Genomic DNA, 24,980 nt, shown 5'->3' with positions numbered 1-24,980 from the left:
TGGGCTACATTTGAAATAAACATCTTAAGTGCTATTTAAAAGTGACAGGAAGCAAAGGTTTGTTTTATTTGTCCTTTGGAGTGGATCCCAGTGTCTGAGTGGCTCTGAGGTGGTCCTATGTCTCCCTGGACCTTCACTCTTGCTCTCCCAGAGAGAGGAGATGTGGTAGTATGCTAGGCATCGTGACTACTGTTTCCTGGGCTGCCCGACTGCTCTGGTGAGTAGAAAACCATCATTAAAGCCACTGATGGTCCTGAATCAGTCACCCATGCAATCTTTTATTCTTGACAAGCAGGAAGAAGGTCACGTCACAGTCAGGGTCCCCTGTCCATAAGTGTCACCTCTGCCAATGTCGCAGTCCCTTCATCACCTGCCTCCTCATCTATTCACCTTTCATAATCTCCACGTTGGTAAAGCTGCAACAGCACCATCCATAGGAGAGGCAATGTGCTGCTGCTGGTCCATGGTCACAGGCAAAGATTATCCCACCTAGACATGTGGCTAATGGTAGCTTAATGGCAATTACCGGTAGCTATTATTTGTTATCAGGTTGAAATTTATAAATAGAGTCACTGGGGTCACTGTCTTCCTCCTCAAGGATCCCTCACAAGAATCCACCTTATTTTACATCCTACCAAATACCTGAATGGCTGCTTAACTCTTGTTGCAACAAATTTAATATCACCTTCTTCACACCGGCCTCCCAGAATACTAAACCTGATGATGCTCCTCACAGTTAGCAGAGGTAGAACCTGACAGACCTTCCTTTAATATATGTATGCATTGTTGTGGTGCTCCTTCATGAATAAAGATACACCTGTACAGCTTTCCAAATGTCATAGAACCATCTTGATCATCGCTCCAAATCCATCCACCTCTATGGCTTTGCAAACAATGACCAGGTAGAACCATCCCACAAGGGATGAGCTGCACGTCTGACATACCCACCTTCAATCTCATTAGTTGGACTAGTAAGGGTTTGTCCAGGATTTCCTCATTGCCAGACTCTGCCAATTGTGTTGAGCCTAAATGTCTTGTGCTTCTACAGGTAACCACTGCCTGTTCTTGACGCTCCTCAGACCATGTGTCATCCATCCCGCCCCTGCCACAAGCCACTACCTAAAAATACACTACTGCCACCCTCCAACCTAATCCTAGCTGCACTGCTCACAGTTCCGGTCGACCACATCTTCTCCAGGTAATCACATGAGATAGCAGCTCCGCTTCTGACGACAGTCTTACAAGTAAGAATTAGGAGGGAAAGGAGGCATAATGTACACGGTGAAAAGGAAACAGAGATGCCAGAGGAAGTGGCTCCTTGTTTCCGGTATTAAGAGGAATATACAAGTCTGCGCCTCACGACATGATATATAAAATGTTTTTTCTTCACATATGAGGTGTCATTTTATCACAATAATTGCCATATTTTGATGACTTAAGAACTTTCCACACTGTGGTGTATAAGTTAAGCGATAATTAGAACTGCCCTAATACTTCTGGACTTAACTGCAGGTTCCTCTTTGCAAGGTTTATTTTCAATGCAGTGATGTCATTATTATCAATATTTATCAAACATCAAGCTTGACCATGGTGCATTAGGCCCCTTTTTACTTGACAATTATTTTACCCTTGTGGAGGGAGGGAACACCTCTGGACCAGTCGCCTCCTCATTGCAGGACCCTACATGAACATTTACAGTGAGATTCCAGGGGGTCCTGTCAGCCTTATAAATTTTGTCCACACCAAGGGCTCAAGCCACCCCCCCACATTGATTTAGTAGTTTCTGAAATCTCTTGCTGTTTTTTGTGCATGGTGCAGCTAATGATTTGGGCCTTCTCAGTGTAACATAACCACAGGATTTCTCATTCAACACGGTTGTATAAGAGATGAGAAGATGATCACCCATGCAGAAATAAAGGAGGCTCTTACCTATTTGCTTAGTTAAATCCAGGTAGTGACTCATACCTTTGGGCCAGGCAGTTTATTATGCACACATTTTATCACAAGACGTTGTTGATAAATGTCGATTTGCATGTATGAACCTCATGACCAGCAGCTGCAAGAAGGTGGCATTTAGTTCCTGGGATGTGGTACCAGTAGCAGAATGATACTGGAGGACAGAAGGCTTTCAGTGAGCACAATGGCCCCACATGGGCGGGTAGGTGCACGCGCGCGCACACCCACAGGGGATACATTGTGATTAGTCACCACTAGTTTTATGGGGTGGAATGAAAAAAAAACCCATCATTGTTCACTCGGCAGAGCAGGAAAGAGGGACAGATAAGTACAGCAAGTGGAACTAATTGGGAAAAACTGGAGAAAGACTAAAGGGGGGGCAGGTTGAAACAGCAAAGGCCAGCTGAAAGCAACATGTTCTACAAGGTTCTGGATTGAATTCAGGGCCTGAACTCTTTTTATTGTGTGGGTTTCTCCAGGTAATGTGGCGTTCTACCACAGTCCACCGACGTCCACAGTCGGTTGATTGGACGCTTTGAATTGCCCAAAGGACCAAGTAAATTGAGTGTGGGCTCTCAGATGGACGAGCAACCTGTCTGGAGAGAGTCCATGCCCCTCGCCCAGTGTCTAATAGGACAGACTGCAGAACCACCATGACCCCACATAAGAAGAAGCAGCAACTAGACTAAATACTGCTCTCTTCAGAAAGAAACTTTTAAATTAAATCATTGATTGAATGAATCTCGCTGTTCTATTTATGTATATTAATTTTTATTGCAGCTGCTCCAAAATCAGGTAAGGTATAATTGTCTATAAATCCCATAACACAATCCAGGGACTGAAAAATATCTTCTGATCAACCGTACAGTGAAAAAGTTTGCAGAATGAAATTTCGTAATAACCTGAGACCCACTGAGAAATATCAAGGCCCACTGATCCAAAAACAACGGCACAGGGATGGAAGAAAGAATGTGTCCCTAAGCTCAGTCAGCCAGCACACACACTGTATGTGTGTGTGTGTGTGTGTGTTTGCCTTTTGCTCCATGCCGCAGCGGGGATGTCGGCTAATTGCTTATGGCTTACTGGGGGGAAAACCCATCAGCCTGGGATTAATGTGTTTAACTCAACACCTTTATTTTGCTCTCACTGGCCTGCTAACCCAGGATATAAAGCAGCTAATCTAGAGACGATGACTGCTTGAATAAAAACTGGTGACAGAGAGAAAATGAGGCTGAGTAATGGAATACCTGTACGCCTGATGGGTACAATGGTACCACAACGTTGTCTGTATCACGCTCTATTACAGAGGAGACATTCCCAGTCAATTTCCCTTCTTAATTGGTACGAACTTGAGAGAAAATAACAGTTTTCCGATTTGACCGTTCTCTTGAGTCATGAACCCTTAAAGGAGAGCAAAGGCTTTCCTCAGAAGCCAAGAACAAACATCTCTTATTAAACCAGTAGGGGGAAAAGGAAGAGTTATTTCTGGCATCGAAGGTCAAAAGGTGAGTGGTTGTTGGAGCATTTTCAAGGCTTGGGCAGACATGAAACTCTCCAGAGTGAATACCACTACAAATTGCCTCCCAAAAAAACATTTCTTAGGTTGGCAACAATTGGCAAAGACGGGATCTGCAGCGACGAACAGCTGTTCTGTCCACATTTTAGAACTCCGCCTGTACACTGCGTTGATTGTTTAACAGCAGTCACGGCCGACTGTGTCTGTCGGTGACATCACTCTTGTCATCTGTTCGCTCTTTCATCGGTTTACTTCAGCATTGACAGTCAAACGAGACTTTGTTCATCTGGCTTTTCCTGACAGACGCCAGCGGGGGACGTACACACAGGAAGAACACGGCGCGGTTTCTGTGGCGGCAGCAGCGCAGCAGATCTTCCCCCCGTCTCATCTCTCCTGAGGGATCACACCTTGACAGAGAAGCCAAAGTAGGGCTCCATGCTCAGCTGACATGTCACACATGGCACGCACTGATCCCAAAACATGATCCTCACTCCCTACCCCAACTCCTCCAGGGGACTCTGTGACACTGCAACCTGAGCACAGGTGACAGCGGAAAAGTGGCACCATGACGTCCTTCGGCTGTCCATTAGGTCAAGGTTCTACAACTTTTCACATCAGATCCATGCACATATTTTTGGGCGACTTTTTCCCCCCTCAATATGGCTGGAAAAGTAATCAACACATATGACCTAAATTACAAACACCAAGCAGTCTAATGTATTAACTATTTAAATATCACTCAGCTAAATAGCACAGCGGTGTTAGAATTACAGCCTGTCAGTCAGGTCATCAAGACCAAACACTTTGCCAGGCCAAGTGCCCCACCAGGGGTAACTACTGCCCAAAAAAGCTCACAGGAGTCGCATTTAGGCTAGGTTTGGGCAGAATATGGAACTAAAATTGAATGTAAACTGCCCAAAAGTGGATATATGAGAAGAAAAGAGCCACGCCGTGTATAAAACACAGGATAAAGTGCCCCATGGGGTATTAAACGCTGAATGAAGTTCCCACTGGGGCAGCCACACCCAAAGGGCTTTTATTTTATAGAGTATGTGACAAATCTTAGGACACACGTTTATGTGAACTGTTGCCTGACTGACTGGTTTCTAAGTGATGATGAGTAACCGAGGTCTTTACTTCTTTTACAACACAATTTAAAGCTTCTATTTCTGCTACTCTTTACTTTACCAGAGAAATGCGTCAAACAGCGCCTTAAAGCAGTGTTTTTACGTTACGTGACAGCTGTCAAAAAGAAAGAGGGCACTTTTTAAAGACTGGCTCTGAGCGGATCTCTGAGATCGGATCTTTATCATCGTCTTTCGCTGAATCTGGCGGCAGATCTCCTCAGGCACTCTCAAAGACGTCACGTCTCTGGTGGTTGCTGTTGACACTGGGTCATATCTGAAAATGCAGTGTGGCCTCTTTGACAGAAATACGGAAGGAATGTGAAATTGCGCACACACGACGCGCTGCTGTCAGCCGCGCGTCAAAACCACGCGGTCGTGAAAGACGCGCATTCTGCGGACCATCGTCCACTTGTCAACGCAAACATTCCCCATTGGACCCTCTCGCTGTTTCTTTTAGACCTTCCTCTTGTTTAAACCATAAATATGGCCATGCGTGTGATGTCACAGAACGTTTTACTCTCTCCGTAAGTTCTGCTAGGCCCGATTCGATTGTATCCCAATACTGATATTTAGAAACCAACAGTTGAAGCGTTTCAGGTTGTCGTTACCTTAATGATGCTGCTTCGGCGGGGCGCCGCCTTCACGGACTCCTGGAGGAAGGTGTCGGCGTCCTGGGCAGCAGCGGGGAGGATGACGCCGCTCCGCCGGCCGCGGGACGCTCTCGGTGGGATGTAATCCGGCGCTGCGTCGCTGCACAGCCCGTCTGCACACGCATCGCGCTCAGACATGATGAGGAGGATTTAAACAACAAGAGAGCGGCAACTGATCACTCCAGTAAAGTTTATGTGCGCCAATGGCGTTCACGAGAGGAACGCGTTCAACAGATGTGCCAGATCTGAGGACTCCATCGCTTTTGTTTATTTGTCCTTTTAATTAAGCCAGATCTCCAGCACCAAAGTGCGCCGAATTCCACCGATAACCCCCCCTGCTGGAATCAGAGCATCTCATGTAGGTATGACGGAGGAACACCGGAGTGGTGCGCTCCCCGGATGCGCGCAACAAGTACTGATCGCTCTTGGTACTGGCCGTCTCCAACCCACCTGAGGCACACTTTGCTGTTCAAAACGCGCAAACAGGCGCGAGTGAGCGGCGAACCGAGGATGGAAGAGCACTCTTTGTGTCAAATCAGTCAGAAATGAACCCTACGTTAAACTAGAAGCTGCGAGCCGTCTCTTTCTCCTCGGAAACACATCGCTGTGAAAGTGGAGCGACCGGCCCGCTCCCGCCGCCCGCTGCGTCCGGTGAAGAGAGAACGAGGTGGCGGAGCCGCTGCGGGCTCACGAACCACAAACGCAAGAACGGGCTCGGTTCTTACGCACGAAAACGACAGGAGACTTGGTTCGGCAACAGGGAGCACAAGTGACAGATTCACGGTTTCTAACTCGCCACCAATTCCTCCACCCCTTTTGCCATGCCCCGCCCACACGCTGACCAAATTATGATTGACACGCGAGGCGCGCAATGAACGAGCGAGCTGGAAGATTTGGAGGAAACTCCAGGTCCTGATTGGACGAGACGTCTGCGATGAGGCGGGACAGTGAAACAAACTTAGTAGACAAAAGAAAACCAGATGTCATCTTCATACCGAGCTACTCATTTATCAAGATAATGATCAATTACGAACAGAATCAAAACTTTATTGGAACTAATCAAATAGCTTTATTGGTCCGTGCCTAGCTTCCCTTAAAGGGAAAGATTCCAAAATGAGTTCAGTTAAAAAGTTCAGTTAAATAGAAAATCATCAAATATTTTACCCAGGGGTTTTGTATTCTTCACATTGAGAAAGTTTGATATATCTGTTACCTGAAATACATCACAATCTGTGTGTGTGTGTGTGTGGTGTGTGTGTGTGTGTTGTGTGTGTGTGTGTGTGTGTGGTGTGTGTGTGTGTGGGTGTGTGTGTGCAGACCTTGAGCCACACAGCTGTGGAATGTGGTCAGCTGCTGTGGCCTATTAGTGTATGAAAGTTAGCAGTCTCACCTCCCCGTCAGTATTTGTGGTGGCAGCGTTCAGGAAAAATATGTTTGTGTTCTCTGCTAATGAAGGAACAGTCAGAACAGAATGTGAAGGTTCTGCGTCACAACAACTTCAGTCCAGCTACAGACATCACTGAGTTTCCCATTTCCATGGTTATGTTTTTATTCTGATCACTACATTCACATTTATGTGAAAATAAGATCTTTTTTTGCTTGTTTTTTAAGGTAACAGTTCTAAAATGAATTACCCACTGGTCAGAAACTTCAGTTACTGGGTTGAACACAGTGAGTCTGACTGATCACAGTTAAACATGCAAAACCAGGAGGTTCAGGAAACTGCTTGAAACAAGAGCAGAAGTATAAAATGAACTCTGTGTCTATGTTGGATTGGGGAAACAACCAGTTATCAATATAATGACAGCAGAGCTCTTCATCCACATTATGAAACACTTTCCAACCATGCAAGAATGGAATCTACATAACAGAGTTATAAAGTTCTGTTCAGCAACAGAATTCCTGTGACCTTAGTGGGGCATAGACATGTTTACACACGTGGAGGGAAAATAAGCGTTAGTGTCTGAAGTAACATCAAGAATCATGGTGGAAAAGTGTTATAAAGACAGGAGATAAACATCCTGATCATCCTGTTTATCCCAAACACACCAAGAATATGTACTATGCAATGCTCTTACAAATATATACTATTCCCTCCTCAGTGTGTATGTACACAAATCCACAGATGGCAATATTTGCAACAGAACATAACAAATTATGCTCGCCACAACTCCAGAATAAATTTAACAACTCCTGCATGGACTGAATAAGAAAGTTGTTTCAAACCAGCTTGTTTTCAACATTTTAATGATGTTAGTCCACTTGGACCCGGCTGCAAAAACAGAGGTGGTATTGGGACAAGCAGACATCCCCTTACAGATCTGTGTGGACACACGTGTGATATGATAAGAATGTCTTTTGACCAACAAACAAGAACAACCTCTGAGCCTCATATCAGACTGCAGCAACTCTGTGTGTGCGTGTGTGTGTGTGTGTGTGTGTGTGTGTGTGTGTGTGTGTGCGTGTGTGGTGTGTGTGTGTGTGTGTGTGTGTGTGTGGAAGGGAGGGAGGGACATCAGGACCCGTTATTCTCTAAATGGGCTCTTTAAATTCTATAGTAAACCTTGAATGCATCGTGAAATCAGGACGTTCTTGGCTCGATAAGCTCAACATAGTTTCCCAACATGACTCCAGTGAGGCTCATGAATCCCAGCAGGTGGGCGGTTACAGCCAGCGACGCGCATCATTTTGGAAGCACTGAGTTCCTTAAATGCAGATCGTCGGCTGGGCACCGATTTTCCTTATGTTTGTGAATTGATTTAGTGATCATGTGGATCATAAGAACCTAATATTTCATTCACACATTTCCTCTTATAAATACCCGTCTAATATCTCTCCAAAGGTGGGTTTGGAGGATATAAAGTGCAGGTAGCACTTCTTCCTATGATTAATAAATGATTTCCTCTGGGATTTGTGTGCAAGAATGATCTCAACAACGCAGGGGTCCTGAAACTCCCTCAAGCGTCACCCTGCTCCACACTAGATGCCATCCCAGCTCCATCAGTGCTTGGCCATAAAGCTGAATATTGCACCTATTTTAAATCAGCTCCTCTCCCTGACACGAACATGAGATGTGAAAGTGCTTTCATCTAATCAATCATCATAATGAATGGCTTTGCACACAATACATGTTTTAACAATTTTAATGGAAAATATGAGTCATTTTCTAAAAGTGGTTTCCATAAACACATCTGTCAATAACTGAATTATCAAATTGCTTTTTTCTGTTTAGGAAACCTGAACTAAGGGAACGTGTATAAATCTGTGGTTAATTAAATTTTTATCTGCTGTCCTGTAATAGTGGCTGTTCACAAGATGCATCCATACTGATGATTATTGTTGGATATTTTTATCGTTAGGTTTGATTTAGTGAGAACTCAATAACGGGTTCACAGCTGATTCTGTTGTGTGCAAATCAATGAAGATTTGGTCAGAATGAAGGCGGGTCAAAGGTCCAGGTGGGGCTGTGGGGTCAGAGGTTAGATATGGCTTCTGCAACTGTTTGGGAAGGGGGTCAGGTGAAAGACACAGAGAAACAATCAACATAGACCCCAAAGGTTCACGACAGACTATCCAGGATCCAGACTGGAATCGGGAGGGGGGGTCGCAAACAAGGGTGTCGATCCAAGTGATTCACAGTAACGCAATATGGGCAAAATCCACAAATAGAAGTCGTTGTTTTAATGGTAGATTAGAATAAAATAAAAATATGTTTTTAAGGATATGGACCGTATATGGTCATGTCAAAAGGTTAAAGATAAAGCAAAATCAGCAAGAATCTAAATGGGAAAGAAAGAACGAGACTGAGGAACCCCCCATGAGCCTTGAGGAAAAGCAGCTCCTGTCATGGAAACACATCTCAGTTCTGGTCAGAGAGTTCCTCACACTTTGCTATTGGGTTTGTATTTTTTTGATTAATGGGGTTTTACACATTTTGAAAATGACATTATTCACACTATTATATTTACTAACATTGAGACCGTTATTGCAAATACAGACCAGTTGGGGGCAGCATTGTCCTATGGAGGAACTCACCTTTGACCTTTGTGTGAGAGGATATGCACTTTCCAATTAACTTCAGTTTCTACTGATGACTATAGGAATATTAAAGAGTGTCTATTCTTCAGTTGTTACTGACAAGACAGCGTTAAAGATGATATACTCAAATGATTTGTATCTTTCTCTGATTTAGAGATTTCAGGAGTCTTTTCAGGGTTTTCTTTTATCTGATGTAAATGTACCAGAGCACAGAAACAAGAATGTTGCTTTCCCATTACTAAGTAGCAATTTACCCCTAAAGTGAAGTCACAAATAACAATAAAAATGCTCAAAACAAATTCTATTGATTATGTTTAATATTGAAGTGATAGACGTTTGATGCACATTCAACATTTATCATGAGTTGTGGAAAGAAACTCTTGTTGATTAAAAACCTCCTTCAACTTGTGTCATTCATTAAAGCTAGTCAGTTAAATCTCTAATATTCAGATCATCTGGTTCTTACTAAATAGTGAATTGAGTGCCACTAAAACCTTTTTGGTTTCTTAGCAGTAAATTTTCCACTGTATAACAATATGCAGAAAATAAAATCATTACACATAATTAGAAACACTCACATTATAAGGACACCGTCAATAAAAATATGTTCTAGTAATGAGCAATAAAAGTCACACTTTAATACAGCTCATTGCCTCCATGAGCTCATAACTAAAACCCCAAACGGGAAAAGATTTGCTAAAATATCTGACAAATTAAGTGCAGTAAAAAACAATCGTCTCACCCACAATCGTGGCATGAGGAAAAGTAGCAGTAACCGGAAGAGCCATTTGGCAATTAGAGAACAATTAAAATATTTAGTTTGAGGTTTTGCTTTTGATTCTTGGCGCCGGATGTTGAACTTTAATCTGAAAGTCGAGCGGAAGTTGTATTTCCCTGAGTCTAGCTTGATTCTGATGGAAACTTTTCTCTTTTTTGCAGGCAGGACGTTCTTCCTCCTGCTCCCCTGCGCTAACTGCACCTCTCCGGGAGTTTTCCCAGGATTCCCTTTCGAACTCCAGATCTTCTCTGCGGGCTTCGCGCTGCATTCTGCGCGCTGACATGGAGGAAACGAACCGCGGCGGAGTGAAGCGGAGCCGGTAAATCTCAGAAGAAAGCAGCGTGCGTGCGCGTGTCAGAGAGAGAGAGCTAGAGAAAGAGAGGGAGCGAGGGAAGGCGCCGCTCTCCCCCGGTGCTGAGTGCCTGGCCGTCGGCCCCTCACACATCATGGGCTGCGGGCTACGGAAGCTGGAGGAGCCAGAGGACAGCAGCCCCGGGAAGATCTACTCCACGCTGAAGAGGGCACAAGTGGAGACCAGAACGGACAGCGTGTACGAGTACGTGCTGCTCGACTTCAGTTTGGAAGGTAGGTTGCAATAACAAACTTGTAAAAGTGGGATTTTATTGATCACAGATGACCGCAAACAAACAAGTCAGAGCTGATGACGAACTCACTGAAGTATTCCAGTGACCCCCCCCGCGACCATATATGACAGAAATATTCATAACAGAGTGGGAAACATTTCAATCTTAACTGAACAACCAATGTCTGGGCCAAAGGGCTGAACATTGCAGTATATTCACCCTCCGTCCATCCGTCCATCCCTCCGTCCATCCACCCATCCATCCATCCATCCATCATCCATCCATCCATCCATCCATCCATCCATCCATCCATCCATCCTTCCATCCATCCATCCATCCATCCATCCATCCTTCCATCCATCCACCCGTCCATCCATCCATCCATCCATCCATCCATCCATCCTTCCATCCATCCACCCGTCCATCCATCCATCCTTCCATCCATCCATCCGTCCGTCCTCTGTGCCATTGCTGATTCTTTATCAGGCTCATGGGGCAGCTAACACAGACCTCTGGCCCGAGGCAGGCAGACACCCCGGTCAGGTCACCAGTCCATCACAGGAGACACACACACACACACACACACACACACACACACACACACACACACACACCTAGAGGCACTTTAGAGTCTGGTCAACCTGGTGTGCTTGTGTTAAGACTATGGCAGGGAACCAGAGTACGAGCAGAGTGGCGACAGGCCTGGGGAGAGGCTTGTTAAGTCCAAACAGAAAGGCCAGGGTCTGGGGTACGAGATTTGCCTGGCCCCTATTTACAATAACTCAGACAAATGTTTCTTCTACAATAAAGTGAAAGCAGACATGGCTGTTTATATTCCTAAAGTAGGAATATTACACACATTTCCATCATTTCTTTGGTGGTCTGGGGACTGGAACACAAGGAAAACTTGCTCATGTCGATTAATTTATTGCTCCAGATTCAGGCCGTGCTTCTCCTGAGGACGCCACCAGCCTTTGAGTCAAGGGACAGGCAGGCTGGAGGCTGCCCCGGGGCAATGCTCCCTCTCCTGATCAGTACCTGCTTCTGCTCAGAGCATTTCACCTTGAAGAGTACTGATGACATTCTAAACAATATCAACAGATAAGAAATTAGGTGGCTGGTTTTCAAAAGATGTTCCGGTACCTTTGAATTCAAACGTCACTCCTTTTAAAATCCACTTGTCGCTGTAGCTGCAGCGGCTTTTCTACCTGCCGGGGTTTCACTGATGAGTTCAGTCGATGATTTAGGTGCTGCTTTACATCGATGTTTAGTAATGAAGTCAGACGGTACGACCAAGTGTCTCGCGTCTCCCAGCAACAAGGCTGTTCAGTCAGCCGGTCTTAAAATAGGTCACACATGGGCTTTTCCTGCTTTTGCTACTGGCCTGTCACACACACACACACACACACACACACACACACACACACACACACACACACACAGGCCAAATGCAATATCCCCTCAGAATAATCCTACCTGCTGTAATATAGAATCTAATTGGAACATGTGTAGTAATCTCAGATGGCCAGAGTTGCCATTTTTCTGGGATAATCTGCACATCTGGTCCTCAGACAGTTTTGACTGTGACCTATTTGGAAGGAAATGGTGTCTGTGCTGGAGAACTAATGGCAACGCAAAATGCTGAAATAAAATAGAAGTGAAGGCCTGTCGTGGCTTGATTTTCAGTTGATTGCGTTCATATTAGTGCTGTCAAATGAGTCCAGTTTTGACCAGATTAGCCAAAGGACTGCTGCTGCTGACTAATCCTGATTACCGGTACTTGCAGTTCAAAATGTGACTGATAAACTCCAATTTCACCACACAATGTGATGCAAATGAGAAAATAAATGTCAAGTATACACTTGTTACTAGCAGCAATTAGCCAGCCCTAAAGACTTGATGTAATTAGCCCAATAGATGCAAAACCACATCTGGTGCTTTTTTATTGAAAGAAAGATCTTTTATTTCTTCACTTCAAACTTGCATCGATCCATTTATCGTGATGGTGAACATTGGGGCTTGGGACCCGTACAGATTGGGTGTGTTCCTGCCTCCTGCCCGGTAACTGCTGGGATGGACTCCGTGTGTAACAGGAATAAGATGGAATATGGAAGAACAGTGGATGATCTGTGGAGGAAGAGACAATTTAACGTTCTCATCCAGAGTCCTCTCTTGATCTGGAAATGGGTCAACTGCATCTCTTCATCCAAGAGGCTCCTTCAGCCGACTGGTGGGGATCCCTGATATTTACATACGGTGCTGGTTTGAACAGTGAACCCAGCAGAGGTCCTGCACACTGTCCCAGTTACAGAAGAGAACCTGTCTGTCTCTCCTGTCCTCTGTTATTTCCAGATCCACGCACACATCTTTGTAATCTCTGCCTAATCTGAGAAGGGAAGGCCGTATGATGGATTATTTCAGATTAAAGTCAGTATTTCCATTATTGAAATTAGAAGAGATTTAAAGGGCAACCTGGCAAGTTACCCTGTCCTCTCTGAGTAGAATCACGTTTTTCCATGTAGCACTGTTAACATATGAGCTCCGTGTTGAAGATATTTATTCCCTATTTAAAAACTGGAGCGGCAGTCTCTCTCAGAGGCACCTAGATAGTCCAGGAAGTGTGTCGCGCTGCAACAAGGCCTCCTTTCATGGTTGATAGAGGGGACAGCTGATGTCGGGGACCTACAGTCGTTTGACAGCTCAGAGGCGCCGCTCGTGTTTGCATCCTGCTCGGTCAGGCGGGTTCTCCCCGTGCAGATGTGTGTCCAGTCTGTGCAGCGGAATAAAGGCTGCACGTCCAGGATGCACCGAAAGGTCTCGGGCGGAACCGCGCCGCTCGGTGGAGCTGCAGCTTCTAAAACCTCCACTTTGTTGAAGTACGGAGGGAAACTGGAGGACAAACAGCCACAGATGCACCGAAAACATGCAGACGCCCTGAAAGCATTGCCCCCTCCCTCCCTCTCAGGTCCTTCTTTTTCAGCTCTCACATCCACAGTTGTCACGGACCCCCCCCGCTCATGTTTTCACCTCCTGTCCTTCACACTATTTTTCACCCTCCTCTTTTATTTCCCCTCACGGCCCTGAACAGAGGCCTCAGTGTGTGGGCTGACGGGGGCAGAGTGGGAGGGGTGCGAGGATCGGCGGTGGCGGCGGGGAGCGTGCAGAGGGAGGGCTTTCATGAGGTGCCACAGCAACATCCTGGGAACCAGTGGCTGCACTGGGGACCGTTTTCTTTATTGGGACAGCCTGGCTTTTTGTGACTGAGAAAAAAAACTAAAATAATCTGATTTGTTCTTTTATTACTCATTTAAAAACACTGGTAATTTTAAATGTTTTCTTCTTGAAATGAAAACACTTTCGTGGGGCCAGAACTCCCAACACCGAATCCCATCACCGAGCACCGAATCTGAACTGGGCCTGTGCAGCGTTTCTATTTCAGTTTCTCTGTTGGAGGGTTTTATGGTAAAAAGTTTTAAAAATAACTCATGGACAGTCCAGTAATCCATGTTGGGATCTTACTTTCAGAAGGAAAGAAAGTCCTTAGATGTATGGAAAGAATCTGTGTTTCCCAGTCACCACGTTTGAAATGGTTACGTTTGAATTCCTTTCTGGTGTTTAGTGTGTGGTTCAGGCTCGCTGGAACGCCAGTAAACTCTCTGCATTCATGCAGCCCCTCCTTTAATGGTTCAGCGAGGTTCTGGTCCCATAATGAAGGCAAGTCCCCACAGTCTCCAGGGTGTTTGTCCATGAGAATGATGGGGGATGTGGTTGGGGAATTCTCTCCCTTTCTGCACGCGCGCGTGCGTGTGTGTTGAGGAATGAGTGTTAGTGCATCAAGGAAAAAATGGGAGCAGGCATACAGCTCCCTGCTTCCTGCTTCCTGCCATCAGCATCATGACACCAAACACAATCAGAAAAAGCACTCATCAGAGTGAACCCAGTTTCCTGCTGCCACTTTAAGAGTTTTGAACAGCCCCCCCCCCCCCCCCCCCCCCCCCCCCCCCCCCACCCAACCCAGGTCATAACCAGTCAATCCTCATCTTCTGTGTCTTGAATACATTTTTGGTTATGCCAGTAAGAAAAAAACATCCAGTAGATATATAAACATGGGCACAAGATGAAACTTCTGACTACTTGAGCTGGGGTGTCTTAATGTTTAGTGGCATTTGCTGCTGCATGCAAGGTTGTAATTAATTCTCTAACTCTAACTGAATAAAGACGAAGGGTGGGTGTGTGTGTGCGCGCGCGCGCGAGCGCCTGCATGTATGCGTGCGTGAGAGTCTTTATTCAGCGGGGTTCAAACCCTTAAAACAGTAAAGGTTATTAAAAGTCACCACAAGGGGGCAGTAAACTCAACGACGACTGGTGCGTAAACACAATTTTCAGTAATTGCACTGTCCAGAATGAAAAGGCTAACGAATAAAAATCCTATTTTATAGAGCCCATCACTAAAACAAATCTTCCTGTAACATGGATGTCACATTTCTGTCCATCTCTGCAGGAAGTCGTCCCACAGTTCAGTATGTCTCCTCCCTGTCCGAGCTGCCCCAGGCCCTGCTGCCCTACTACACCCAGGGTTACGTCATGGTGGCGTTGCACCCCATCATCCTGTCTGTGGGTCGAACTCGCTGTCTGCCCTTCAGCCTGCTTTATCGGGCCATCTTGGTCCGGCCCCGACACAGGTACACACGTCTAATGTTGTTTTTCTTTTTTGGATTTTTTTTTTTAAATAATAGTTAAAAGTCTAAAATAAGAACAGCCGCTCAAAAGATTTGGGTCTTTGTTCTATCACTACATTTGAATAACCCACCTTGAGGTCACAACTGGAAAATTTCAGTTAACTTGTGCACCAGTAGAGAGAAAAATGTAACTGGAGGCTGGTAACAAAAGGTTGTGCAAGAGGACTTAATAGGTGTTGCGCAATGTACGTTCCTGTGGTTGAACTTGTTTGTGGGCAGTTATTTTCATTATGAGCTGACAAATGAATTCAAACATTGGTGTGTGTGTGTGTGGGGGGGGTTTCAGTAAGCAGCCAACAGCCATGTGCCACAGCGTGCCGGTTTTGAGGGTGGAGGAGTGGATGTTGCCCGGAGAGTCTCTGACGGGCGACACAGTCAGAGCCCTCATCGACAGGGTCAGTGGTGTTTGCTGCACCTCTGTCTGTAAACTTAAACTATTACATTTTTAAAAAAAACACATCAGCTTCCTGGCAAACCGTTCTATTCGTTGACTTCACCCTCGCAGGTCAACAGCAGCGCCCGAGGGGGGGTCCGGTTCATCGGCTCGGTCCTCCAGCAGGCTAGCGGGACCACCAACAGCAGGCGGAGCAGTCCAAAGAGGGGCTGTCGCTCCCCCTCGGGCAGCCCTCCAGGGATGCCAGCAAAGGACAGAGAGCTGGAAGAGAACAGCCACAGTCCCGGTGAGGAAGCCGCTGCTGCCACTGCTCCCGCTCCTTCAGTCCTGTTCAAGTGCCATGTTGACTTTTCGCTTCTAGACCTGAAGCTGCTGGTATTTTTCCACTCCTGGGCTCCGGGCTGCGCTCCTCTGGACTCGCTGGCCTGTCACTACCACCAAGGAGCCCTCTCCATGCGTGTTTCCAGGAAGGGCCATGTGGTGAGCGCCCTGGAAGCGGATTGGCTGGAGCTGACTGCCACCTACTATCGTAAAGGCTGGTCTTTGGTGGACTCCTTCGTCTACTGGGACACACCTAAAGGTCTGTCTGATGTTGATGATGTCCCTGTCTGTCTGACCTTGATTTAATGTTAAAGATGGGAATCAAGATGTGATGAGAAATCACTGCTTCATAATCATACAGCTGCCAGCTACATTATTATTATTATTATTATTATTATTATTATTATTATTACATTAGAAGGTGCGGTGATGAGTCTTAGCTGCAGATGGTTCTGGATATTGGAGTAAACACAGGAGCACTGTGGACGTTATTCACCTAAAAATAGCCCTCTGACAATTTAGACTTCCGTACAGCCCAGCTGTATTTTCACGGATAGTAATTTTAGTGTTTTTATGGTGAAATCTACAAACACGTTATAAACTGGTTTTATTTTTAAACTTCCAACAGAATGTAAGTGACGGGTGTGAGCCTCACTCAGAGTTCTGGCCTTTTTCTTCTTCCCTCGGCCTTTTTATCTTTCTCATGTAATCAAAATAGATGCTCTACTTCCTGTTTCTCCCAGGCGAGCCGGTGCCTCGGTCATTAGAGGGGCTGTTTGTGTATGAAGAGAGGAGCCCCTCTCCCCCCGCCAACGACACCATAGTCGTAGAGCAGTGGACCGTCATTGAGGTCAGTGAAGGTTTCTGGCGTGCACTCGCTCGTGCGCAGCAGTGTAAAGACGAGCCGTCAGACTGGGACGGCGGAAGGATACGAACCAGGGCAGCGAGTCCATCTGCCCCACTGACCCCGCCGCCATGTCGGCTAATTCTGATGTTTCCTGGCAGAGCTCTAACATGAAGACGGACTACGGCCCCCTCCTCCACACCCTGGCCGAGTTTGGTTGGCTACTCACGTGTGTGCTGCCCACCCCCATCATGAGACACGACAGGTAAGCGGAACGCAGCTTCACTTCCGGCCCGCCGGTCGGCCTTTCGGCTCTGCTCAGCAGCCTTTCTTTGCAGTGATGGAAACTTGGCCACAAAGCAGATCGTGTTTCTGCAGAGACCGGTCCGAAGTCAGGCAGCGGGGAAGCCCAAGAACCCGGTGAGGGATGAGTCAAGACCGGACGGCTCAGGAAATCAGGCCTTTTGACTAGAATTCTTTTCTGCTTGCGTGTGCAGGTTGTATCGGTGCACAGCGACGTGTCCAGTTCCGTCAGCCGGGCCCTGTGCAACCCCGTCCCGCCAGATGAATCCTCCCTAGCCGTGGGCGGCAGCAGGCGCTTCCCAATGTTCGGAGAAGGACGTCCCAGCGTCCTCTCCTACATGGATGAAAACGGCCTGGAGCAGGATGAGGGGACGTCTGAGGTCACCTGTATGTGAGACCGTCCACACAGGACTCCAGGGAGACCCCCCCCCCCCCCCCCCCCCCCCAACTTTAACGTAGAAGACTGCGGCACTTTTGACGACATTTTTTTACTGAAGGCATCATGAGATTTTTTTAACCAATGTTTCATATCACATTCTTTAAAGAGACAACAGATTTCTGCATGTTATGGGACCAGAGCAAAACTCACAGCCTGTTTGGTTGAGCAACTCATGTCCGATTATGTTTGTATTAAATACAGTGAAGCGACCGACGCGCTCCCTTCACTGTTCTGAACACAGCACCTGTGTAAATCTGCAGGATAGCGAAGGGAACAGTTTAAGCCGAGCGTTATCACCTCTGACATGACGGCCTAGATAAGGAGCCTGCAAGGGCAGCGCGACAGAAAACCAGTATAAACTGGAGCGTTGTGGTTAGCTGTCCATCAGTAACCCATGATGATGATGATGATGATGAGGAGGAGGAGCCTTTTAATGAAAGCAATCATTATCTTTTTGTTGCAGTGAGAAAATGCTGAAATTCTCAATTTGAACGTCCTCAACTTTGAAGGCATCACTGGTAACAATTGTAGGTAAAACTTACATGATCGGTTATTTATTTAATATTATTTGGATATTTCCTAATTTTGATTTTACTAGTTTAATCAAGTAACACTTCAAAAATATAACTACAGTGATATCAAATCCTTCCCAGTCAGAAAGGTTGCAGTGGAAGGGTGGTTTTGGTCATGTTTGCAGGTCACTTTTGGTACCTTTATTTGCTCGTGTTCTGTCTAAGTCCGATCCCTCCAGTCACGTAACTCAAAAGGTACCAAAAGAAAATCATCCAGTGAAACAAATGGACGTTTGTTTTTAAGAAAAGGAAGTTCTGCAGAAGAGTCAGACTCAGGTTTTTGTGCGGCTGGGAGGACGATGGTGCCGTGAGGGGGGAACGGATGTTGGAGATATCAAGGTCATCTCGATTTTTTTACGTTCACATTAGATGTCAGATAGTTTATGTATATTGAATGTTTTTTCTGTCTCTGATTTCAAAACCTTTATTGTAAATGCATGTTTTACTTGGGGTGGGAACCATAAGAATGCATCTCCTTGATGGTTTCCGTGATCACCTATATGCCCCGCAGTCAGGGTATTTTTAGTTGTACATGCTGTTTCTTTATCAGTATTTTTACATAAACTTTTAAGGTTCTGATATCTCGTCTCATATCTTCACTTCCTGGTATTGCAAAGTAAGCAAGACTCAACAGGAAAGTAATTTAACAGAAAACACCGAGGTAAAAAACCACTAGAACCCACTGAAGTAAGGACATTTAGAGACATGACTAGAATAAACGGGAGAACTCACCAGTAACATCAAAAGCTCCTGTAAACTTAGAATCTAGAATCTTCCAATAAAAATAAAAGACATTCATGCAATTGGTTTCTGATGTAACCAATTAAGATTGTAAGAAAAAAAATGGCCAATACTGTCCTCTGCGTCAATGAACGCGACAAATATTCACATAAACATGAATAATAGCCGTCTTTTTTATTAACAGACAATGAAAATGTCAACAGTAACAAAACATATTAGATATTAAGAAAAAAGTAGGCTGAATTAACAAGAGCCCTCCACTAAATAACTTAATGAGGGAGCAGGTAAAAGATAAGAGGTTGTGCTGCGATTCCTAAAAGTAGCTCTTTTTTTATCCAACATTTTCTCAAACTAAAACAGTAAAAACTGGCTTACAGCAGCTCAGTCACACCCTTTCCGTTTGTGTCGTGTCGGGGAACGAGACGTATCTAGCCGGTCCAGACACGTGTGGGAGCTGGACCGGGGTTAGCCAACATCATTTCTGAGGCCACAGAGGGAACATGACTGCTACCACACTAACAAAGCTAGAGGTTTGTCTTTGTTCACTATCACAATTCACATGCCTACAGCAGGCCGAGTTAGTGATTTCGTTTATGGTATGCCCCATCAAGGCCAGAAGAAAAATCAACCAGAGTGAAGCACCATCAGAAAATATCATAGTGAAGTAGTTCATTACAGGCTGGGAGGGGGGGGGGGGGGTACAGTATATACAGAGTGTGCCTTCAACAACACATCAGAGCTTTATGCAAATCCAGCTGCTCAAAGAAGATAAAGGTTTTCAGTGAGAAAAGAAACAACTCTGTGGATCTCAATGACACCGTCACGATCTGCAGCTTCCTGTTAAGACACACACAGGTGACGAGGGTGACAGATACGGACAGTGTTACCAGACAGGAGCTATAATACACTGTAGTGTGGAGAGTCTGTGTGTGTGTTCGTGTGTGTATTAAATGATGTTGATACTTGTATCTCCCTTATTGGCAGCAGTCGCACGTTAGGCCTCGCTCTCTCCAGCTGATGAGGTGTTCTGCACCTCCTCCTCTAAGATGGGAACAATCAGGTTGTCCTTCGACATCAGGTTGTACTTCATTACAAAGCGTGTGAAGCGATGACACAAGAACGTTTCATTCTGGAGACACAAAGGCCAAAGCAAAATGTCAGGGAACTGGTCCAATGGTGGTCAGATGAAATCATCACCATGACAGTTTCACATTGCTATTTACTCTTAAAAGTCCCCCTGATCAGTTTGTGTTTGAGATTAGCTCGACGTTAAGGAACAGATGGATGGATGTGTACCTATTGGCTAGATCTGTGTGGGAGGTGTTGGATGAATGCGAGAGGACACAGCAGCTACATTTCCATCCCTTTAGGTAAGTAAGAACAACAGCTGTGTAACTGAGGAAGCAGGAGCTAAACTACTACTTGATTCAGCTTGAAGGGTTCGTTATAAAGGCTAATGTAGCTCAGGGGTCTAGACGGTGCCGCAAAGTTACACACTCAGCAGCCCTGCTGGAGCTCGGTGTGTCTAACAAAAGGCTGATAAAGGCTCTAAAACAGAGGGTGGAGTAGCAGACAATGTTTACACAAAAAAAATACTTCAGAGGATACCCACCTCATACTTGTCAAATATCTGGCGGTGATGGAAATAGGCGTGAGAAAATATCCTATAGATGCGACGACAGACGGAGCCCAACTTGGCCACTGATGACTCCTTGATGCTCACCCTGCAAATGCGACACAACTGTGTGAAATAACTATTCAAATACGTTCCAATCAGCTGTCGGGGTGTTTGCTATACCAGTGATGGACAACCTTGTCATATCTCAACTGACCTGCTTGGGAAGTATTTGTTGCTATTGAGAAGGCAGGCAGCTCCATCCAGCGTGTGCCTGGTGTAATCAATAGCGGGGCACTGTGGACGAAGCAGCAAAAAACAACTTCATTCCATTTTCTGCCACATAAATATGACTAAAAAATGGGAGAGCTGTGAAGAGGACTGGCCTCTTTAGGTGTCTTGTGAGCAGCACAGAGAAAGATCCACTGCTCTGTGGCTGTCATCTGGGTGCAGGTGTCTGGATGGCACTCACTCTGGAGGACGGGAGACAAGCCTCATTAGATAAGACCACCACACAGACAGAGGAGCGCTGATGGAGGGCCACACAGTCAGACTTACCTGTAGTTTCACAGCTAAACCATTGAGTTCCAGACAGAATTGCCTGAAAAGAACGTGACATCCCATAAATAAGCAATGATGGGTTTCACAAAATTATTTTGAGGGTTTGGGTTTTGGCAGAGAATAGGCACTGACAGAAATGTTAACATGTAGGAAACAGCCAGAACACTCCGTGTGTTAGCAGTAAATCTGGTGTTAATCTGAGCCGCTTCCATCTCTAAGACCCACACCCACTTCAGAAATAGTAAAAAAAATTGTTTATTTTGATTAATTATAAGAATTTTAGCACATTGAGACTCAATATATAGCTGTATGTCACAATTTTGACCTGAAAGGTTTTCAAAATAGCACAACAAAAACAGCAATTGTTGTGTGACATTCCTTAAACGTACCTGAGATGCTCATATTTCCACACACCTTCATCCTGACCCTCTGGGGGCTCCAAGATCTTGTCAATATTGGAGCAGTCCGATCTAATGTTCTGCTGAATATACTGCAAGAGAGGGAGATCACAAGCACGCTAATCAGTCAAAACAACAAGACTATCACGGGGAGAAAAAGCATCACCATAACATCAGGGATGAAACGATTCCTCGAGCAATTCGAGTGCATCCATTACAAATAATCAAGGAATTTCCCCTGCTTTTTGTAATTGCTGATTTAAATGTAAAGCTTAAAGCACGTCGTTAAGAACAGACTACTGTCGATGTGGCACACTGCGCTTGTCTCCCACACACTGAGGAGGAGGAAGTGCAAATGTTCGGCTGAAGGAGCGGAAAGATGCAAGAGTTGAAGGAAAGTAGCAACAATGATGACATTTTCTCCGGTGTAGGGTGAGCAGATGTCCTCCTTTGCCTGGACATGTCTTAGTTTTGAGACTTGTCTGTCCTTCACAAGGTCGTCACATTTACCCCCCCCGGAGGGTCCCGCTTTCTCACCAACACACCTCTTTTATCCAATTAATCAAAGGAATTTTCAGGAGAGATCCAATTACTAAAACATTCGATAGCTGAAGCCCTACTCAACATGTACATACTTGCATATAATACGAACACTTGGGTCCAAATGTGTTTGAAACAAGGGCAACAATAAGTAAGGATGTTCAATACCACTTTTAGACCAAATACAAGTACTCACTCTGGTATTCACCGATACCAAGTACCAGTATCACTAGTACTTTTGATGTGTGTGTGTGTATATATATATATATATATACACACACACACACACTGGTCACCTGCGTCAACTTCATAGGATTCCCAAACTGGCAAGATTTTTGTGATGTAGTAGCCATGTTTGTCTGAACAGGATGTGGCGCACATGATGTTTTATTGTGGTGTCACACCGTGACCGCCATCCTCTAGACATCAGATGGTTTTTCCTTGAGCATCAGTGGCCCGTGTTTACAGCCATTACAAGTACTGATACTTGGAAATAAGGCTGGTATCGGTACTCCCCCATCCCTAATTGTAAGTTACACACCTTTCTGTAACAGAGGGCCCACAGTTCTAGTCATTTCAAGGTTGACATTCTCAGAATTTACAGCATCGGTGTTTTCATGGCACAGCTGTTTAACTTCAGTACATGACAACACACCTGTTGGACAGCGAGAGTGCTGTCCATCTCCTCAAAAGATTCATCCGGCCAGTTGTAGAAGTCCTAAACATGTGGGAGGAAATAATTGAGACCATTAAACATAACAGCAACATTAACAGTACAATAGTACACACATATACATATATATACACATAGCACACTGACATCTTTGCCATAGACGTCCCAATCACGATATTACAATCGAATTAAACAGAATACCCGGTTTGCTATAGCAAAACCAATAAGTGTACATATATACATCAACGCCAACACTGGCAGTAAATGTGTCGGATAACTTTCATTGACGGTACCTTGAGACCGTCAGCTGGGGTGCGACTGTTTCCTGGACGGATGTTAACATTTACTCGCTCATAAGTTAGCTCCAGGGGTGTCGGTAAATCTTGGGTCTACAAATTTTGTAACGGCGATCAGCGCTAATTGTGATTAATCACGTTATTTCATATAGGAAATATATGACTGTGTTAGTTAACTTTACTCTAGCAACAAGACGGAGCTAACGTTACCTAGCTAAGCATTTCCAGGTCAGGCCCGTCCGGTGTTGTCTAAAGACGGGTTGTCGACGTAAACGCTCGGATTAAAAAACAACGCGACTGAAACAGGTTGTCGGGGGTTCTTTAAGGCCAAATTAAACGATCCCTTGTGGTAAACACGTACCTTCGCCTTGGTTCCAGGCCGATTCCTCCTGAGAACTGTAGTACCCTCCGCCATGACCATCTCGACAGAATACCCGGATGCTCATCAGCCGCTGTGACGTAGCACCGATCACCAGGCGGCTGCTTCGCTTTCCTGCTACTTTCCCACAAAAAAATCGGAATTTGAAAAGAAAACACCTCTCAAAAAAGAATGGAAAAGACTAAGACTAACTTTTTTTTGTCTTGAGTTTTATGTTGCCTTCTCCATTGTCTTGTCCGGTTTCCCACAATTTTGGGAAAACAAAACAAATCCAAGGATTCGGCTCGTATTGTTTTACATGTTTAACGATAAAACATTATCATTGTTTTGAAACAGAAGCATTTTTCCAAATTTTGTAACATTCGACAAGACGCCGAGCACAATGGCCAGCAGGTGTCGCAGTGCACGCGCGCGTGTCAGCTGACTTTCGTTACAGGCATTTTAGAAATTCATTCTTCTAAATACTGTTTGTTTGTTTTTTTGTTTTTTAAAGGGGGCTTATAGATGTGCAAGACATCCTGTATAAATATTATATTCACAATCACAATGATGAAAACATTAACCTCTTTGTTTACTCATTTAAAAGATTCTGGTAACATGAAACTAATGGGGGACAAGAAGATGGCGTGCATGCCATGCAGCACATCTGTAATCAGTGAAATTCATCCTTGAATCTTCAAATATGATCATCTTCACAGACAGGATGATGATTTCAGTTTCACCAGAGGGATTCTGTGTGTGTGACATCATTCTTTCACCATTTCTCATATGGCTCGCAACAAATTTTGCAGTCGGCTTTATTAATCTTTTTTCTCCAGTCTGCTGTGATTGATGGCCCTTGGCTTGCCTGACTTGGATTAATCGGTTTCAATGTTGTTTTTGATTATTTTTTGCAACACTCACTTAATTCCACTCAGGAGAAATCAGTCTGTTTAAAATTAGCTGGATTCCTGTACAAAATCCCCCTCATAACGACTCGGTCTTATTGTAATAGTTTACAATGGTGGTTCTATTATCTCTTTTCTAAAAAAAAAAGGCAACAAAAATCCATGTTTTCTTATATAAGAATGAAGACTCCTGCTGGCTGTAGGAGGGAGTGATGAGAATCAGATGTCCTAGGTCCTAGGACATCTGATTCTCATCACTTTCGCCTGTTGGTATTTATTCAAGGGTGATTCCTGTATGAAGGTAATAGCAGCCTTTTTCCAAATTCAGATATACAGTATTCAGATCTTATAATAACATTATGCCCCCCTGCTACATTCCATGATATCATTTCAAAGATTCTCATAGCTTTCAGATAGGCACTCGTTATAAAGACTTCTTCCAATGAGTTTTGTTCATGTGAACTACATCAAACCAAACATGATTACTCCAATATCCATAATATTAATATGGTCAAATGCAAAATGCACAAAAACAAAGAGATCCTCTGCCAAGCAATCATGTTCAATATTCCAACCATTTTAGATCAACTTCATGTGGATTTGGAGATTTTTGTTTTTTTGTGGTGTAG

The 24,980-nt window shown here is 44.8% G+C and overlaps 3 protein-coding genes across 3 annotated transcripts in view; 1 reads left to right on the top strand and 2 right to left on the bottom strand.

Moving 5' to 3' along the window:
- Nucleotides 1–6,029, bottom strand: part of plcl1 (phospholipase C like 1) — a 31,235-nt gene extending 25,206 nt beyond the window's left edge. The window contains exon 1 of the mRNA XM_057036304.1: nucleotides 5,208–6,029. Within this exon, the coding sequence (XP_056892284.1) occupies nucleotides 5,208–5,387 (180 nt within the window). The 5' untranslated portion in view covers nucleotides 5,388–6,029. The remainder of the gene's footprint in view (nucleotides 1–5,207) is intronic.
- Nucleotides 6,030–10,196: 4,167 nt separating this feature from the next.
- rftn2 (raftlin family member 2) lies at nucleotides 10,197–18,840 on the top strand. Its single transcript, XM_057041866.1, has 9 exons — nucleotides 10,197–10,650; nucleotides 15,151–15,331; nucleotides 15,675–15,783; nucleotides 15,894–16,068; nucleotides 16,144–16,362; nucleotides 16,847–16,953; nucleotides 17,109–17,212; nucleotides 17,286–17,367; nucleotides 17,445–18,840. Exons 1-9 carry the CDS (start codon nucleotides 10,512–10,514, stop codon nucleotides 17,643–17,645), a joined length of 1,317 nt encoding a protein of 438 aa, XP_056897846.1. The 5' UTR covers nucleotides 10,197–10,511; the 3' UTR covers nucleotides 17,646–18,840.
- Nucleotides 18,841–19,161: 321 nt separating this feature from the next.
- mob4 (MOB family member 4, phocein) lies at nucleotides 19,162–23,595 on the bottom strand. The gene is made up of 8 exons (XM_057041891.1): nucleotides 23,447–23,595; nucleotides 22,772–22,834; nucleotides 21,568–21,668; nucleotides 21,176–21,218; nucleotides 21,004–21,090; nucleotides 20,835–20,914; nucleotides 20,615–20,726; nucleotides 19,162–20,131 (listed from the first exon to the last, which is right to left on the bottom strand). The coding sequence occupies exons 1-8, from the start codon at nucleotides 23,504–23,506 to the stop codon at nucleotides 19,997–19,999; spliced, it is 681 nt and encodes a 226-aa protein (XP_056897871.1). The 5' UTR covers nucleotides 23,507–23,595; the 3' UTR covers nucleotides 19,162–19,996.
- Nucleotides 23,596–24,980: the final 1,385 nt, after the last annotated feature.

This window comes from Takifugu flavidus, chromosome 1 (assembly GCF_003711565.1).
Source record: "Takifugu flavidus isolate HTHZ2018 chromosome 1, ASM371156v2, whole genome shotgun sequence".
NCBI lineage: Eukaryota > Metazoa > Chordata > Actinopteri > Tetraodontiformes > Tetraodontidae > Takifugu > Takifugu flavidus.
The sequence above is the reverse complement of the archived record's forward strand: the minus strand, read 5'-3'. Positions and strand labels throughout refer to the sequence as shown.